The 19,038-nt window shown below is 38.2% G+C and overlaps 1 protein-coding gene across 1 annotated transcript in view; it reads left to right on the forward strand.

Moving 5' to 3' along the window:
* STAG1 (STAG1 cohesin complex component) overlaps nt 1-19,038 on the forward strand; it is a 496,550-nt gene that overhangs the window by 354,764 nt on the left and 122,748 nt on the right. Inside the window, exon 10 of the mRNA XM_070375938.1 lies at nt 1,988-2,111. Coding sequence (XP_070232039.1) covers nt 1,988-2,111 — 124 coding nt within the window. The remainder of the gene's footprint in view (nt 1-1,987; nt 2,112-19,038) is intronic.

Below are 19,038 nucleotides of genomic sequence, written 5' to 3' on the forward strand. Positions count from 1 at the left end.
TGGTAAAGAACACACCTACCAATGCATGAGATATAAGAGACGTAGGTCCGATCTCTGGGTTGGAAAGATCCTCTGCAGGAGGGCATGGCAAGCCGCTGCAGTATTTTTGCCTTGAGAATCCCCATGGACAGAGGAGCCTGGCAGGCTATAATCCGTAGGATCTCAAAGAGCTGTACACAACTGAAGTGACTGAGCACACGTGCACGAAACACATTTCTAAATATTTTATTTTACACTCAGACCTTCTCACAGTTACACCTTCTCACAGTAACTATGAGATCTAGATTCCATTATTGTTTTACCGATGAGGAAATTAAGAAGGAGGGAAGTAATTTGCAGCTAGTAAATAGCAGAGTTAGGATTTACACTCAAGATATCTTGCTCCAAAGTCTGTATCACTCGCCTCCGTGCTATAGAGAAAAGGGTATTAGCAACCGCAACAACAACAAAAATGTAGGAAGACCTTAACTCTGTAATTGGCAGTATACTTTTGAGAGAGAGCGTTTCATATTTTTATTTTTAAGCAATGACATGGACTTAGAAGGAACTAAAATTTATTAGGGCAGAGAAATATTAGAATACTAGCACTCATCTCAAAAAAGAAACCAAGAAAAGCACCTTGATAGATGATTGCCTTGTGTAAATTGGAGAATTAAAAATTACCTGAAGTTTTAACTATGTATTCATGTATGGCAGCTCAGAAACCTTTAAGATTGATCTACAAAAGAAAGGTAGGATTTACCATATTGTATAATTTGGGAGTGTTTTTAGCCAGAATTATTAACCTGTTGAAAGATAAGGTGAAAAATTAATACCATGTTTGTTTGTGGTGCACAGATTTTAGAATAGAAGTAATCCCAAGAGGGTTGTGGTGGATGCTGATGGTTAGGTGACAAGTTGTCTGGGCACAGAGCCAGAGACCTTGCCATTTGCAGTTTTTTTCTCCTACAATTTCATAGTGTAGTCACCAGGATTGTTCTTTTATGACTAAACATGAATTAAGGTCTTGGATTTTGTAAGCTATATTTTCAAGGGCCGCCCGAGTGGCACAGTAATAAAAAAATCTGCCTACCAATTCAGGAGACACTGGTTTGATTTCTGGGTCAGGAAGATAGCCTGTTAAAGGAAATAGCAACCCACTACTGTATTCTTGCCTGGAAAATTCCATGGACAGAGGATCCTGGTGGGTTACAGTCCATAGGATCACACAGTCAGATGTGACTGAACACACATGCTCATACATTTTCAAATAATACAGGCTTCTAAAATTTTGCCTCATAAATACTAATTTGATGTTCATGAAAATTATTTTCGTTTTAATTCTTTAGATGTGTACTAGCTTATAACTCAGAGTTATTTAGAGAAACAGTTTTTGAATTCTGCATTATTCTGTATTTGGATATTGATACTCTAGTTCCTTAGAAGTTTTAACATGTTTAATGATCCCATAATTGTGAGGTTTTCAGAAAACTGCAAATGCCATTTCCGAGTCTACTGAAAATACAGCACTTGAGTCAAAATAAGATGATTTCCAGAAGCATTTTTTTTTCAGTTTGTTATTGGTAGTTTTTATAGAAGTCGTATAAAAAATAGAAAATATTCATGTTGGAGACATTCGAGAGTGCATGTATAAATAACAGTATTTGGATTGTGCTAAGTTGCTTCAGTCATGTCCAACTCTTTGTGACTCTATGGATTTTACCCCACCAGGCTTCTCTGCCCATGGAATTCTCCAGGCAAGAATACTAAAGTGGTTGCCATTTCTTTCTTCAGTGGATCCTCCCAACCCAGGGATCAAACCCCCATCTCTTATGTCTCCTTCATTGGCAGGCGGGTTCTTTAACACTAGCACCACCTGGAAAGCCCACTATTTGGATAATACTGTTTTTGTTGCTTGCTGAAAATGAGTACGAAGTCCATTCTACCTTTGAATGTTAGTCAGAGGTTTTTCTTTCTTTGTTTTTTCTTTTGTTTTTTCCTCCTCTAGTGATGCTATTGCTGAAATTAGAGCCATTTGTATTGAAGAAATTGGAGTATGGATGAAAATGTATAGTGATGCCTTTTTGAATGACAGTTACCTAAAATATGTTGGCTGGACTCTTCATGACAGGGTAAGTTACTCTGTTCTCAGCTTTGATAGAAGATATGCTTTGTGCAAATATTAATGGTAAAAAGCTTGAAATTAAGATGGCATTTGTTGGGTTTTTTCCCAAAAAGTGAAATAATAATGAAATTTGAGATGATATAGCTGAATACTGTTTACTTGTGGCCATGATGAAACTTGAAACATCAGCACATGTCTCAAAACTCTTGTCTTACTTAGTTGTAATGTTATCTTAAACCACCATTGACAGCCTGGTACATCTAAATTTAAGAGGATATAGTATTTTAAGAAGCTAATTACAATTATGATTACAGTCTTTTTCTAGTTAATAATCAAAAGAGATTCCTTGTTTCTCTTGATATATAGAAACTAAATAAACTTTCTTTTTTTGATTCTCAAGGGTCATATCCATAGTAGAACTTTTATAACAGGTGAATAGATTTGTTGGATTTTAGAATATTTGATTTTAAACTATTTCTGTACTTCCACTCTCTTAGAAAAGCCTCTGACGTAAAAGGAGTCCCACAGTATTGAATACTGGATATGTAATCATTAAAATAACAAAGGATAGGAATGAGAAATCACTGGAATTTTTATATTGAATAACCTAGATTCCTATAACTTGAACTGCCAGATTGTCACAGAATAAAACTAAATCTCACAGCAGTCTGTTTTAAAAGTTGCTATATTCCATTATTTGAATTGTTATGAGTATCATAGGTATTCAGATCAGATCAGATCAGTCTCTCAGTCGTGTTCGACTCTTTGCGACCCCATGAATTGCAGCACGCCAGGCCTCCCTGTCCATCACCAACTCCCGGAGTTCACTCAGACTCACGTCCATCGAGTCAGTGATGCCATCCAGCCATCTCATCCTCTGTCGTCCCCTTCTCCTCTTGCCCCCAATCCCTCCCAGCATCAGAGTCTTTTCCAATGAGACAGCTCTTCGCATGAGGTGGCCAAAGTACTGGAGTTTCAGCTTTAGCATCATTCCTTCCAAAGAAATCCCAGGGCTGATCTCCTTCAGAATGGACTGGTTGGATCTCCTTGCAGTCCAAGGGGCTGTCAAGAGTCTTCTCCAACACCACAGTTCAAAAGCATCAATTCAAACATTTTAAATTTCTGTCTATTTATTTTTGGCTGTGCTTCATCTTCATTGCTGTCCCAGCTTTTCTCTAGTTGTGGCAAGCTTGAGCTACATTCTGGTTATGGTACGTAGGCTTTTCAATGGTGTGGCTTCTCTTTTTGCAGAGCACAGGCTCTAGGGAATGTGGGCTTCAGTAGTTGCACTTTCTGATCTCTAGAGCACAGGCTCAGGAGTTGTGGCACAGGGGCTTAGTTGTTCCATGGCATGCGAGATCTTCCTAGATCAGGGATTTGAACCCTTATCTCCTACATTGGCAGGTGAATTCCTTACCACTGGGCCACAAGGGAAGCCCAGTATTTTATCTTTTTAAGTGCAATTTTATTTTTAGACTTTTAGGATAATTTTGGTAATATTCTTTGACTTTCTTTTTTATGCTATTTTTTAAAATTTGTTAATTGGAGGATAATGGCTTTACAATATTGTGTTGGTTTCTGCATACAACAATATGAATCAGAAATTATTTTATACATTTTCCCTCCCTCTTGAGCCTCCTCCTCTGCTCACATCCAACCCCTTTAGGTCATCAGAGAAAGCCAGGCTGGGCTCCTTGTGTTATATAGCAGCTTTCCACTAGTTAGCCATTTTTACATGATAGTATAGGCTCTCACATCAGGAAGCTTCCATAAGCCTCTCATCCTCATTCACCAGAGGGCAGACAGAATGAAATCCACAATAACAGGAAACTAGCAACCTAATCACATGGACCACAGACTTGTCTAACTCAATGAAACTATGAGCCATGGTATGTAGGGTCATCCAAGATGGATGACTCATGGCAGAGAGTTACGACAAAACATGGTTGACTGAAGAAGGGAATGGCAAACCACTTCAGTATTCTTGCCTTCAGAACCCCACAAATAGTATGAAAAGGCAAAAAGATAGAATCCTGAAAGATGAACTTCCCAGGTCAGTAGGTGCCCAATATGCTACTGGAGAAGAGTGGAGAAATAACTCCAGAAAGAATGAAGAGACGGAGTCAAAGTGAAAACAATGCCCAGTTCTGGATGTGACTAGTGATGGAAGTAAAGTCCAATGCTGTTAAGAACAGTGTTGCATAGGAACCTGGAATGTTAGGTCCATGAATCAGCATAAATTGGAAGTAGTCAAACAGGCGATGGCAAAAGTGAATATTGACATTTTAGGAATCAGTGAACCAAAATGGCCTGGAATGGGCGTATTTAATTCAGATGACCATTATCTCTACTACTTTAGGCAAGAATCCTTTAGAAGAATTGGAGTAACGCTCATAGTCAACAAAAGAGTCCAAATTGCGGTACTTGGGTACAGTCTCAAAAATGACAGACTGATTTGTGTTGGTTTCCATGGTAGACCATTCAGTATCACAGTATTCCAAGTCTGTTACTGAACCAGTAATGCTGAAGAAGCTGAAGGTGAATGGTTTCTACGAAGACCTTCAAGACCTTCTAAAACTAACACCAAAAGAAGATTCCTTTTCATCATAGGGGACTGGAATGCAAAAGTAGAAAGGCACGAGATACCTGAAGTTTGGCCTTGAAGTACAAAATGAAGCAGGGCAAAGGCTTACAGAATTTTGCCCAGAGAACACACTGGTCATAGCAAACACCCTCTTCCAACAACACAAGAGATGATTCTACACATAGACATCACCAGATGGTCAACATTGAAATCAGATTGATTATATTTTTGCAGCCGAAGATGGAGAAGCTCTATACAGTCAGCAAAAACAAGACCAGGAGCTGACTGTGGCTCAGATCATGAGGTCCTTATTGCAAAATTAATTTGAAGAAAGTAGGGAAAACCACTAGACCATTCAGGTATGACCTAAATCAAATCCTTATACAATGGAAAAGACAAACAGATTCAAGAGTTTAGACCTGATAGAGTGCCAGAAGAACTATGGATGGAGGTTCATGACATTTTACAAGAGGCAGTGATCAAGACCATCCCCAAGAGAAAGAAATGCAAAAGGGCAGAAAGGTTGTCTGAGGAGGTCTTACAAATAACTGAGAAAAGAAGAGAAGCGAAAGGCAAAGGAGAAGGGGAAATATATACACATTTAAATGCAGAGTTCCAAAGAATAGCATGGAGAGATAAGAAACTCTTCCTCAGTGATTAATGCAAAGAAATAGAGGAAAATGGTAGAATGGGAAAGACTAGAGGTATCTTGAAGAAAATTAGAAATACCAAGGGAACACTTCATGCAAAACTGGGCTCAATAAAGGACAGAAACAGTATGGACCTAACAGAAGCAGACTCTATTAGGAAGAGGTGGCAAAAAGATCTTTATGACCCAGATAACCACAATGGTGTGATCACTTAACTAAGAGCCAAACATCCTGGAATGTGAAGTCAAATGGGCCTTAGGAAGTATCACTAAGAAGTAAAGCTAGAGGAGGTGTTGGAATTCCAGTTGAGCTATTTCAAATCCTAAAAGATGATGCTGTGAAAGTGCTGCACTCAATATGCCAGCAAATCTGGAAGACTGAGTAGTGGCCACAGAACTGGAAAAGGTCAGTTTTCTTTCCAGTCCCAAACAAAGGCAGTGCCAAAGAATGTTCAAAGTACTACACAACTGCACTTATCTCACATGCTAGCAAAATAATGCTCAAAATTCTCCAAGCGAAGCTTCAACAGTACCTGAACCAAGAACTTCCAGATATTCAAGCTGGATTTAGAAAAGGCAGAGGAACCAGAGATCAAATTGCCAACATCCACTGGATCATTGAAAAAGCAAGAGAGTTCCAGAAAAAGATCTGGAACATCCACTTTATTGACTGCACCAAAGCCTTTGACTGTATGAATCACAACAAACTGTGGAAAATTCTTAAAGAGATGGAAATACCAGGCCACCTTACCTGCCTCATGAACTCTGTATGCAGGTCAAGAAGCAACAGTTAGAACCGGACATGGAATGACAGACTGGTTCCAAATTGGGAAGGGAGTATATCAAGGCTGTCTAATGTCACCCTGCTTATTTAGCTTATAAGCAGAGTACATCATGCAAAATGCCAGGCTAGATGAAGCACAAACTGGAATCAAGATTGCCAGGAAAAATATCAATAACCTCAGATACGCAGATGACACCACCCTTATGGCAGAAAGCAAGAAGCAACTGAAGAGCCTCTTGATGAAAGTGAAAGAGGAGAGTGAAAAGGCTGGTTTAAAACTCAACATTCAAAAAGCTAAGATCGTGGCATCCAATCCCATCACCTCATGGCAAGTAGAGGGGAAAACAATGGAAAGAGTAAGAGACTATTCTTGGGCTCCAAAATCACTGGAAATATCGACTTCAGCCAGGAAGTTAAAAGACGCTTGCTCTTTGGAAGAAAAGCTATGACCAACCTAGACAGCATATTAAGCAGAGACATTACTTTGCTGACAAAGGTCCGTCTAGACAAAGCTATGGTTTTTCCAGTAGTCATGTATGGGTGTGAGAGTTGAACCATAAAGAAAGTTGATTGCCAAAGAATTGATGCTTTTGAATTGTGGTGTTGGAGAAGACTCTTGAGAGTCCCTTAGACTGCAAGGAGATCAAACCAGTCCATCCTAAAGGAAATTGGTCCTGAATATTCATTGGAAGGACTGAAGCTGAAGTTGAAGCTCCAATACTTGGGCCACCTGATGCAAAGAACTGACTCATTGGAGAAGACCCTGATGCTGGGCAAGACTGAAGGTTAGGAGGAGAAGGGGATAACAGAGGGTGACATGGTTGGATGGCATCACCAACTCAATGGATGTAGTTTGAGCAAGCTTCAGGACTTGGTGATGGACAGGGAGGCCTGAGGTGCTGCTGTCCGTGGGGTCTCAAAGGGTCGGACACAACTGAGCAACTGAACTGAATGTATATATGTCAATGCTACTTTCTCCCTTCATCCTACCCTCTCTTTTCTCCATTGTGTCCACAATTAAGACTTATTTTCTGTATGTTACCATTATTAACCTGTAGGTCATTTTTAGTTTATTTTTAAAGAGCTCAGGGCAATTTATTTTTTTTAATAGGTTGGAAAGTTTAAAATTTTTTTTAATTGAAAAATATTTAGTTTATATTATCCAATCTCTGTAATACAGCAAAGTGACTCAGTTATACAGATACATATATTCCTTTTTTTATATTCCTTTCCAATATGATTTATCACTGGATATTTGGTATAGTTTCCTGTGCTGTATATTAGGACCTTGTTTTTTATCCATTCTGAATGTAATAGTTTTCATCTACCAACCTCAGCCTCCCAGTCCATCTCTCTCTCTCTCCCCCTTCCCCATGGCAACCACAAGTCTGTTCTATATGTCAGTGATTCTGTTTCTATTTCATAGGTTCACTTGTAGCATATTTTAGATTCCACATATGAGTTCTCATGATATTTGTCTTGCTCTTTCTGACCTAACTTCACTTAGTATGATGCATCCATGTTGCTGCAAGTGGCATTATTTCATTTTTTTTTATGGCTGAGTAATATTTTATTGTTTATAATTACCATATCTTCTTAATCCATTCATCTGTCAATGGACGTTTACGTCGTTTCTATATTTTGGCTATTGTGAACAGTGATGCATTGAATATAGGGGTACACATATGTTTTTGACTTACAGTTTTGTTCAGGTATATTCCCAGCAGTGGGACTACTGGATCATATAATAATTCTGCTTTTATAGTTTTCTGAGAAACCTTTATTCTGTTTTCCATAGTGGCTGTACAAACTTTCCTTCCCACCATCGGTGTAGGAAAGTTCCCTTTTTGCCACATCCTCTCTAGCATTTATTACTTGTAGACTTTTTAATGATGACCATTCTGACCGGTGTGAGGTGGTACCTCATTGTAGTTTTCATTTGCATTTCTCTAATAATTTAGTTACATTGAGCATCTTTTCATGGACTTAGTGGCCTTTTGTATGTCTTGTTTAGAGAAAGGTCTATTAAGGTTGTCTACCTACATTTTGATTGGGTTATCTGGGTTTTTGTTGTTAAATTGTATTGAGTTGTTTGTATATTTTGGAGATTAAGCCCTTGTCTGTCACATCATTTGCAGATGCTTTCTCCCATTCCATAGGTTTTTTCAGTTTTGTTTTTTTTTAATGGTTTCCTTTGCTGTACAGAGGTATATAAATTTGATTATGTCTCATTGGTTTATTTCTATTGTCTTGGGAGACTCATCTAAGAAAACATTGGTACAATTTATGTCACAGAGTGTTTTGCTTATGCTTTTTTCTAGGAGTTTTATGGTGTCTCTTCTTATGTTTAGTCTTTAAGCTATTTCAAGTTTATGTTTGTGCATTGTGTGAAGATGTGTTCTAACTCCATTGATGTATTGATACATGCAGGTCTCTAGCTTTCCTAGCACCACTAGCTGCAGAGACTTTCTTTTTCCCATTGTATATTCTGGTCTCATTTGTAAAATATTAATTGACCGTGGTTGTGTAGGTTTATTTCTGGGCCCTCTATTCCTTTGATTCACATGCCTGTTTTTGTGCCAGTACCGCGCTGTTTGGGTTACTATAGCTTTGTAGTATTGTCTGAAGTCTGGGAGAGTTATGCCTCCTGCTTGCTTTTTTCTTTTTTTTTCCTTCCAGAACGCTCTGGTAATTCTGGGTCTTTTATGGTTTAATATAAATTTGTTATAGTTCTGTGGAAAATGTCATGAGTATTTTGATAGGGATAGCATTAACTCTGTGGATTACTTTGGCTAGTATTGCCTCTTTAACAGTGTTAATTATTCAAATTTAAAAGCATGGGTTATTTTTCCATTTTTTGAATTTTTTTATTCTATTTATTAATGTTTTGTAGTTTTAGCATATAAGTCTTTCACCTCCTTGGTTAGGTTTATACCTAGGTATTTTATTTTTGATGTAATTCTTTAAAATAGTATTTTTTTTTTTTACATTCCCCTTCTGATATTTCATTGTTTGTGTAAATGAATGCAACCAATTTCTGAATGTTAATCTTGTATTCTACTATCCTGAATTCACTTTTTATATCTATTAGTTTTCATGTAGAGTCCTTGGAATTTTCTGTGTATAGTATCTTGTCAACTACACATAGTAAAAATTTTACCTTCCAGTTTGGATACCTTTTATTTCTTTTCCTTGTTTGATTGATGTGGCTAGAACTTCCGAAACTGTATTAAATAGAAGTGGTGACAGTGGGTATCCTTGTCTTATTCCAGCCTTTACTGCGAAGGCTTTCCATTTTACCTCGTTGAGTATTATAGTGGCTGTGTATTTCTCATAAATGGCTTTTAGTATGTTGAGCTTTGTTCCCTCGTTTCTGACTTTGGTAAGAATTTTTATCATGAATGGATGTTAAATTTTGTCAAATTCTTTTTCTGCGTCTATTGAGATGATCATGTGGTTTTTACTTTTCTTTTGTTAATGTGATGTTATTACATTCGTTTATTCATATATTTTGAACTATCCTTGTAAATCTGGGATATAATCTCACATAGTCATGTTATATTGTCTTTTTTATGTGTTACTAGATTCGGTTTGCTAGTATTTTATTGAGAATTTTTGCATCTACATTCATCAAAAATACTGACATGTCATTTTCTTTTTTGATAATGTCTTAGTCTGATTTTGGTATCAGTGTGATGGGGCTTCAGAGATTGTCTCTGAGAGTGTTCCCTCCTCTTGAGTCTTTTCTAAGAGTTTAACAAGAATCAGTATACGTTCTTATATGTGTGTTTGTAGAAGTTGTCTGTGAAACCACCCGGTCCTGGACTGAATTTTTTTTTAGGACGTTTTTTAATTACAGGTTGTATTTTACTTTTAGTGATCAGTCTTTTCAAATTATTTATTTCTTCTTGATTCACTTTTGGTTGTCTATATGTTTCTACACAGTTGTCCATTTCTTCTAAGTTGTCAATTTGTTGCTGTATAATTGCAGTATTCTCTCACCTTTTTTCCCCCCTGCACTATCAATTGAAATTTCTCCTTTTTCACTTCTTATTTTGTTTATTTGGGTGCCGTCTCTGTTCTTCTTGGTGAGCCTGGCCAGAGGTTTGTCTATTTCGTTTGCCCTTTCAAAGAACCAGCTCTTGGATTTGTTGTTGTTGTTGTTGTTTTTTAATCTTTATTTTCTTTCCACCCTGATCTTTATTATTTCACTCCTTTGACTTTAATTTTTTGTTATTGTTTTTGTTCTCCTTTTTCTAATTCTTTTAGGTGATAGTTTAGGGTGTTTACTTGAAATGTTTTGGTTTTTGATCAAGGCCTGTATCACTCTGAACATTCCTCTGAGAACTGCTTTTGCTGCATCCAGATTTTTTATGATTGTGTTTTTATTGTCATTTGTCTCAAGGTATTTTTAAAATTCTTTTATTATGATTTCCTCATTGACCCATTTTTCAGTAGCATGTTATTTAGTCTCCAGGTCATCATTTTTTTCTCATTTCTTTCCTGTGGTTGATTTCTGGTTCCATGCCATTGTGGTCAGAGAAGATACTTGAAACAGTTTCTGTACTATTTGTTAAGATTAGTTTTGTGCCCCAGGATGTGGTCAGTCCTAGAGAATGTTCCATGTGCACTTGAAAAGAATGTTTATTTGGGGTTTTGTTTTTTTGTTTGTTTTCTTTTTTGGATGTGCTGCTGCTGCTGCTAAGTCGCTTCAGTCGTGTCCGACTCTGTGCGACCCCATAGATGGCAGCCCACCAGGCTCCCCCATCCCTGGGATTCTCCAGGCAAGAACACTGGAGTGGGTTGCCATTTCCTTCTCCAATGCATGAAAGTGAAAAGTGAAAGTGAAGTCGCTCAGTCGTATCCGACTCTTAGTGACCCCATGGACTGCAGCCTACCAGGCTCCTCCGTCCACGGGATTTTCCAGGCAAGAGTACTGGAGTAGGGTGCCATTGCCTTCTCCGTTTTTGGATGTAGTATCCTAAAAATACCAATTAAGCAAAGCTGTTCTGTTGTATCATTAAGGACTTATGTTGCCTTATTGATTCTCTGTATGGAAGATCTGTCTATTGGTGTGAGTAGGATGTTAGAGTCTCCTGCTGTTAATATATTCATATTGATTTCTCCCTTTATGTTCTGTTAGTATTGGGGTGCTCGTATATTAGGTGCATATATATTGAAGTGGGTAAAAATCCTCTTATTGTATTGATCCTTTTATCATTATTAATGCCCTTTATCTTTCAGCCTTTGCTTTAAAGTCTTTGGATTTCTTGTATATTTTTAATTTGTCATTGCCCTGTTTTTTCAAGTCTGTTAACCCCTTCCTAATCCACTTGATTTAGACTGATACTCATATGGCTCAAATACATTTCTTAAAAAAAAGAAAAGAAAAAGAATCTGCATCTTCTTACTCTCCTTCCGTATGTTTTATGATTTTGATGTCCCTTTTTATATCTTCATATTTATCCCTTTGCTGTTCCTTGTGTTCATCATTGCTTTCACAAATAGGGTTTTTGTTTTTGTTTTTTCCTTTTCATCTGTATTCTGGCTAATTTAAGTGCTTTACTTTTCAGTTGTGATTTCCTCCTTCCTATTTCTTCTATTTAGCAATGACCTTTCAATATTTATTTTAGGATAAGTTTAATATTGCTATGTTGTTTTAATTTCTGTTTCTCTGAAAAATCTTTATTTCTCCTCCTATTCTAAATGATAATCTTGCTGGCTAGAATATTCTAGGTTGCAGATTTTTCTCTTTTAAGACTTTGAATATATTTCATCACTCCCTTCTGGCCTGCAGTATTTCTGCAGAGAAATCAGCTGACTGCCTTATGGGAATTGCTTGTTAAAAAAAAACTTTTTTCTCTTCCTTTAGATTCCGTTAGAATCTAAGGATTCTAAGGATTCCTTTAGAATCCTCTCCTTTTAACTTGTGCCTTTTTTTTTTATTATAATAGGTGTTTGTGTAGATCTGATTGTGTTCATCTTGTTTGGGACCTTCTGTGCTTTCTGTATCTGGATATCTGTTTCCTTCTTTAAGTTTGGAAAATTTTCTGCCATAATTTCATCAAATACATTTTTAATCCTCTGTCCTCCTTTTTCCTCTTCTGGAATTCCTATTATGCATAGATTAACCCACTTTATATTATCCCATAGGTCTCTTTATGTTAGGTTTTTTTTGTGTGTGTTATTTTTGGCATTCTGTCTGCTGCCTTGATTTGGTAGTTATTTGTGTTTTTTTTTTTTTAATTTAATTTAATTTTATTTATTTATTTATTTTTTGCTTTAATTTTATTTTATTTTTAAACTTTACATAATTGTATTAGTTTTGCCAAATATCAAAATGAATCCGCCACAGGTATACATGTGTTCCCCATCATGAACCCTCCTCCCTCCCCATACCATCCCTCTGGGTTGTCCCAGTGCACTAGCCCCAAGCATCCAGTATCGTGCATCAAACCTGGACTGGGATCTCGTTTCATACATGATATTTTACATGTTTCAATGCCATTCTCCCAAATCTTCCCACGCTCTCCCTCTCCCACAGAGTCCATAAGACTGTTCTATACATCAGTGTCTCTTTTGCTGTCTCATACACAGGGTTATTATTACCATCTTTCTAAATTCCATATATATGCGTTAGTATACTGTATTGGTGTTTTTCCTTCTGGCTTACTTCACTCTGTATAATAGGCTCCAGTTTCATCCACCTCATTAGAACTGATTCAAATGTATTCTCTTTAATGGCTGAGTAATACTCCATTGTGTATATGTACCATGGCTTTCTTATCCATTCATCTGCTGATGGACATCTAGGTTGCTTCCATGTCCTGGCTATTATAAACAGTGCTGTGATGAACATTGGGGTACACGTGTCTCTTTCCCTTCTGGTTTCCTCAGTGTGTATGCCCAGCAGTGGGATTGCTGGATCATAAGGCAGTTCTATTTCCAGTTTTTTAAGGAATCTCCACACTGTTCTCCATAGTGGCTATACTAGTTTGCGTTCCCACCAACAGTGTAAGAGGGTTCCCTTTTCCACACCCTCTCCAGCATTTATTATTTGTAGACTTTTGGATCGCAGCCATTCTGACTGGTGTGAAATGGTACCTCATAGTGGTTTTGATTTGCATTTCTCTGATAATGAGTGATGTTGAGCATCTTTTCATGTGTTTGTTAGCCATATGTATGTCTTCTTTGGAGAAATGTCTATTTAGTTCTTTGGCCCATTTTTTGATTGGGTCATTTATTTTTCTGGAGTTGAGCTGTAGGAGTTGCTTGTATATTTTTGAGATTAGTTGTTTGTCAGCTGCTTCATTTGCTATTATTTTCTCCCATTCTGAAGGCTGTCTTTTCACCTTGCTAATAGTTTCCTTTGATGTGCAGAAGCTTTTAAGGTTAATTAGGTCCCATTTGTTTATTTTTGCTTTTATTTCCAATATTCTGGGAGGTGGGTCATAGAGGATCCTGCTGTGATGTATGTCAGAGAGAGTTTTGCCTATGTTCTCCTCTAGGAGTTTTATAGTTTCTGGTCTTACGTTTAGATCTTTAATCCATTTTGAGTTTATTTTTGTGTATGGTGTTAGAAAGTGTTCTAGTTTCATTCTTTTACAAGTGGTTGACCAGATTTCCCAGCACCACTTGTTAAAGAGATTGTCTTTAATCCATTGTATATTCTTGCCTCCTTTGCCAAAGATAAGGTGTCCAAATGTGCGTGGATTTATCTCTGGGCTTTCTATTTTGTTCCACTGATCTATATTTCTGTCTTTGTGCCAGTACCATACTGTCTTGATAACTGTGGCTTTGTAGTAGAGCCTGAAGTCAGGTAGGTTGATTCCTCCAGTTCCATTCTTCTTTCTCAAGATCGCTTTGGCTATTCGAGGCTTTTGTATTTCCATACAAATTGTGAAATTATTTGTTCTAGCTCTGTGAAGAATACTGTTGGTAGCTTGATAGGGATTGCATTGAATCTATAAATTGCTTTGGGTAGTATACTCATTTTCACTATATTGATTCTTCCAATCCATGAACATGGTATATTTCTCCATCTATTAGTGTCCTCTTTGATTTCTTTCACCAGTGTTTTATAGTTTTCTATATATAGGTCTTTAGTTTCTTTAGGTAGATGTATTCCTAAGTATTTTATTCTTTCCGTTGCAATGGTGAATGGAATTGTTTCCTTTATTTCTCTTTCTGTTTTCTCATTATTAGGGTATAGGAATGCAAGGGATTTCTGTGTGTTGATTTTATATCCTGCAACTTTACTATAGTCATTGATTAGTTCTAGTAATTTTCTGGTGGAGTCTTTAGGGTTTTCTATGTAGAGGATCGTGTCATCTGCAAATAGTGAGAGTTTTCCGTCTTCTTTTCCAATTTGGATTCCTTTTATTTCTTTTTCTGCTCTGATTGCTATGGCCAAAACTTCCAAAACTATGTTGAATAGTAATGGTGAGAGTGGGCACCCTTGTCTTGTTCCTGACTTTAGAGGAAATGCTTTCAATTTTTCACCATTGAGGATAATGTTTGCTGTGGGTTTGTCATACATAGCTTTTATTATGTTGAGGTATGTTCCTTCTATTCCTGCTTTCTGGAGAGTTTTTATCATAAATGGGTGTTGAATTTTGTCAAAGGCTTTCTCTGCATCTATTGAGATAATCATATGGTTTTTATTTTTCAATTTGTTAATGTGGTGTATTACATTGATTGATTTGCGGATATTGAAGAATCCTTGCATCCCTGGGATAAAGCCCACTTGGTCATGGTGTATGATCTTTTTAATGTGTTGTTGGATTCTGATTGCTAGAATTTTGTTAAGGATTTTTGCATCTATGTTCATCAGTGATATTGGCCTGTAGTTTTCTTTTTTTGTGGGATCTTTGTCAGGTTTTGGTATTAGGGTGATGGTGGCCTCATAGAATGAGTTTGGAAGTTTACCTTCCTCTGCAATTTTTTGGAAGAGTTTGAACAGGATAGGTGTTAGCTTTTCTTTAAAGTTTTGGTAGAATTCAGCTGTGAAGCCGTCTGGACCTGGGCTTTTGTTTGCTGGAAGATTTTTGATTACAGTTTCAATTTCCGTGCTTGTGATGGGTCTGTTAAGATTTTCTATTTCTTCCTGGTCGAGTTTTGGAAAGTTGTACTTTTCTAAGAATTTGTCCATTTCTTCCACGTTGTCCATTTTACTGGCATATAATTGTTGATAGTAGTCTCTTATGATCCTTTGTATTTCTGTGGTGTCTGTTGTGATCTCTCCATTTTCATTTCTTATTTTATTGTTCTGATTTTTCTCCCTTTGTTTCTTGATGAGTCTGGCTAATGGTTTGTCAATTTTATTTATCCTTTCAAAGAACCAGCTTTTGGTTTTGTTGATTTTTTGCTATGGTCTCTTTTGTTTCTTTTGCATTTATTTCTGCTCTAATTTTTAAGATTTCTTTCCTTCTACTAACCCTGGGGTTCTTCATTTCTTCCTTTTCTAGTTGCTTTAGGTGTAGAGTTAGGTTATTTATTTGACTTTTTTCTTGTTTCTTGAGGTGTGCCTGTATTGCTATGAACTTTCCCCTTAGGACTGCTTTTACCGTGTCCCACAGGTTTTGGGTTGTTGTGTTTTCATTTTCATTCGTTTCTATGCAAATTTTGATTTCTTTCTTGATTTCTTCTGTGATTTGTTGGTTATTCAGCAGGATTTGGTAGTTTTTAATCAGTCTTATTTTCCAGATCACTTATTCTTTCTTCTGCATTCGTTCTGCTATTATTCATTGCCTTGAGCTCAGGTTTTGTCTCAGGAAAGGAATTTTCTAATTTTTCTTGACACCTCCTTATAGCTTCTACTTCCTTTTTATAATACCCTGCATTTTCATCAATAGTGTTTATTAATTTCTGCAGTATTTTCAATACCTCCTTTTTGAAGTCCGTATCTGTTAGGCTGAGGAGGTCTGTTACATTGTTTATTCCTTCAGGGGCATTTTCTCGGTCTTTTAACTGAAAGTGGTTCCTCTGCTTTTTCATTTTCGTATATTTCTCTTACTCTGAGTTTAGGAGGAACAGTTATCTACTGTGGTCTTAGAAGGCTGTTTATCAGCAGGAGTGAAGAGAAGCAAAAGCAAAGGAAAAAAGGAATGATACACCCATCTGAATGCAGAGTTCCAAAGAATAGCAAGGAGAGATAAGAATGCTTTCTTAAGTGAACAATGCAAGGACATAGAGGAAAACAATAAAATGGGAAAGGCTAACAGTCTCTTCAAGAAAATTAGAGATACCAAGGAAACATTTCATGCAAAGATGAACACAATAAAGGACAGAAACAGTATGGACCTAACAGGAGCATAAATATTAAGAAGAGGGAGCAAGAATACACAGAAGAACTTTGCAAAATAGGTCTTAATGACCCAGATAACCACAGTGGTGTGATCACTCACCTAGAGTGATAGCCTGGAGTGCGAAGTGAAGGAGGCCTTAGGAAGAAGCATCACTACAAACAATATGCCAGCAAATTTGGAAAACTCAGCAGTAGCCACAGGACTGGATAAGCTCAGTTTTCATTCCAATCCCAAAGAAAGGCAATGTCAAAGAATGTTCAGACTACTGCACAATTGCACTCATTTCACATGCTAATAGGTAATGCTCAAAATCCTTCAAGCTAGGCCTCAGCAGTATGTGAATAAAGAACTCCTTTATGTACAGACTGTATTTAGATAATGCAGAGGAACCAGAAATCAAATTGCCAACATCCTTTGCATCATAGAAAAAGCAAGGCAATTCCAGAAAAACATTTACTTCTGCTTCATTGACTCTGCTAAAGCCTTTAGCTGTGTGGATCACAACAAACTGTGGAAAATTCTTTAAGAGATGGAGATACCAGATGAACTTACCTGCCTCCTGAGAAATCTGTATGGAGGTTGAGAAGCAACAGTTCAAACCTGACATGGAACAACAGTCTGGTTCCACACTGGGAAAGGAGTATGTCAAGGCAGACCCGTTCCAAATTGGGAAAAGAGCACATCAAGGCTGTATACTGTCACCTTGCTTATTTAACATATATACAGAGTACATCATGAGAAATACCTGGCTGGATGAAGCTCAAGATGAAATCAAGATTGCCAGAATAAATATCAGTAACCTCAGTTATTTAAATGACACTAACCCTCATGGCAGAAATTGAAGAGGAACTAAAGAGCCTCTTGATGAAAGTGAAAGAGGAGAATGATAAAGCTGGCCTAAAACTCAGTGTTCAGTAAACTAAAATCATGGCATCCAGTCCCATCACTTCATGGCAAATAGATGGGAATAAAATGAAAACAGTGACAAACTTTATTTTCTTGGGCCCCAAAATCACTGTGGATGGTGACTGCAGCTATGAGATTAAAAGACGCTTGCTCCTTGGAAGAAAAGCTTTGACAAACCTAAACAATGTATTAAAAAGAAGATATATCACTTTGCCAACAAAGGTCTGTCGAGTCAAAGCTGTGGTTTTTCCAGTAGTCATGTACAGATGTGAGAATTGTACCATAAAAAAGGCTGAGCATTGAAGAATTAATGCCTTTCAACTGTGGTGTTGGAGAAGACTCTTGAGAATCCCTTGGACAGCCAGGAGATCAAACTAGTCCATCCTAAAGGAAATCAACCATGAATATTCATTGGAAAGACTAATGCTGAAGCTGAAGCTCCAGTACTTTGGCCACCTGATGTGAAGAGCTGACTCATTGAGACGACTGATACTAGGAAAGATTGAGGGCAGGAGGAGAAGGAGGTGACAGAGGATTAGATGGTTGGATGACAACATTGACTCAATGGACATGAGTTTGACCAACTCCTTGGGATAGTGAAGGACAGGGAAACTTGGCATGCTGCAATCCATGGGGTCGCAAATAGTCAAACACCAATGAGTGACTGAACAACAACGTCCCTGTGTAACTTGTGTGGATTCAAACAGTTTTTGTTTTTGACTTGAGGGGTGTTTTTGGTTTACATGCTTGCTGTCTCTTTCCTCAGCCTATGCTGGCTATTGTCCCTTTGATAGGAGATGTGCGGGTGCTCACTCCCAGGGAGGCACGTCAGTGATCACCTCCCAATCATGGGTCCTTAGCAGTGGCAGCAGCAAGTCACCAGTCTTTAGGAAAGTTGGCCACTGAGCGTGGGACCCTAGGTGGCTACAGTGTGTCATGCACCCCTGGGAGGTGGGAGCAATGATTGGTGCCAGGTCACAGGGTCCTCTTCAGCAGCAGTGGGCCATCCTCATTTCTGGGGATGTTGGTCCTGGATCACAGGACCCTCAGCAGTGACAGGCCATGCTGACTTCTGGGAAGATGGGGCCAGTGACACCCATTCACAGAATTTTTGGCAAGGTGGCAGCAACAGCAGCAATCTGCACCTGCATCTGGAGTCCAAGATGGCAGCCACAGCTCACAGCCTCCCCTGGAGTTCATGTAGGCAGAGCCCTGCTGCCTGCAAGTGCATGGAGAAAGCAGCATTGGCCCACCCGTCTCCTCACACACCTCCTAACAATGGTCCCATGGCTCTCTGGCAGGCCCAGGCTTCTTCCCAGTTTCCTTTGGTTGTGGTGCACTGCTCTCTAGCCCCTCAGGCTGTCTTCATGCAGCCAACTCCAGTCCAGTCTCCAGGGTCACTGAAGCCTGAGCCTTAGTACCCAGCCCCCACCATCTCTAGATACCTCAGGCTGGAGAGTGCTGGGTGGTGAGGACCTGACTCTGCTTTGCCCTCTGCACACCTATTGCTGGGCTCTCTGAGGCTCCAAAGCTCCACCTGTGTCCCTGCTAGTGAGAGGACTTGCTCGTGTGATGAAAGCATTCCTCTTTCACAGCTCCCTCCCAGAGGCATAGGTCTTGTCTGTATTCCTTTCTCTTTTTTTTTGTTTTTCTTTTGCCCTACCCACTTTTCATGCCCTTTTGGAAGTCTGACGTCTTCTGCCA

The sequence above is a fragment of the Bos mutus genome, chromosome 1 (genome assembly GCF_027580195.1).
Source record: "Bos mutus isolate GX-2022 chromosome 1, NWIPB_WYAK_1.1, whole genome shotgun sequence".
In the NCBI taxonomy this organism is placed as follows: domain Eukaryota; kingdom Metazoa; phylum Chordata; class Mammalia; order Artiodactyla; family Bovidae; genus Bos; species Bos mutus.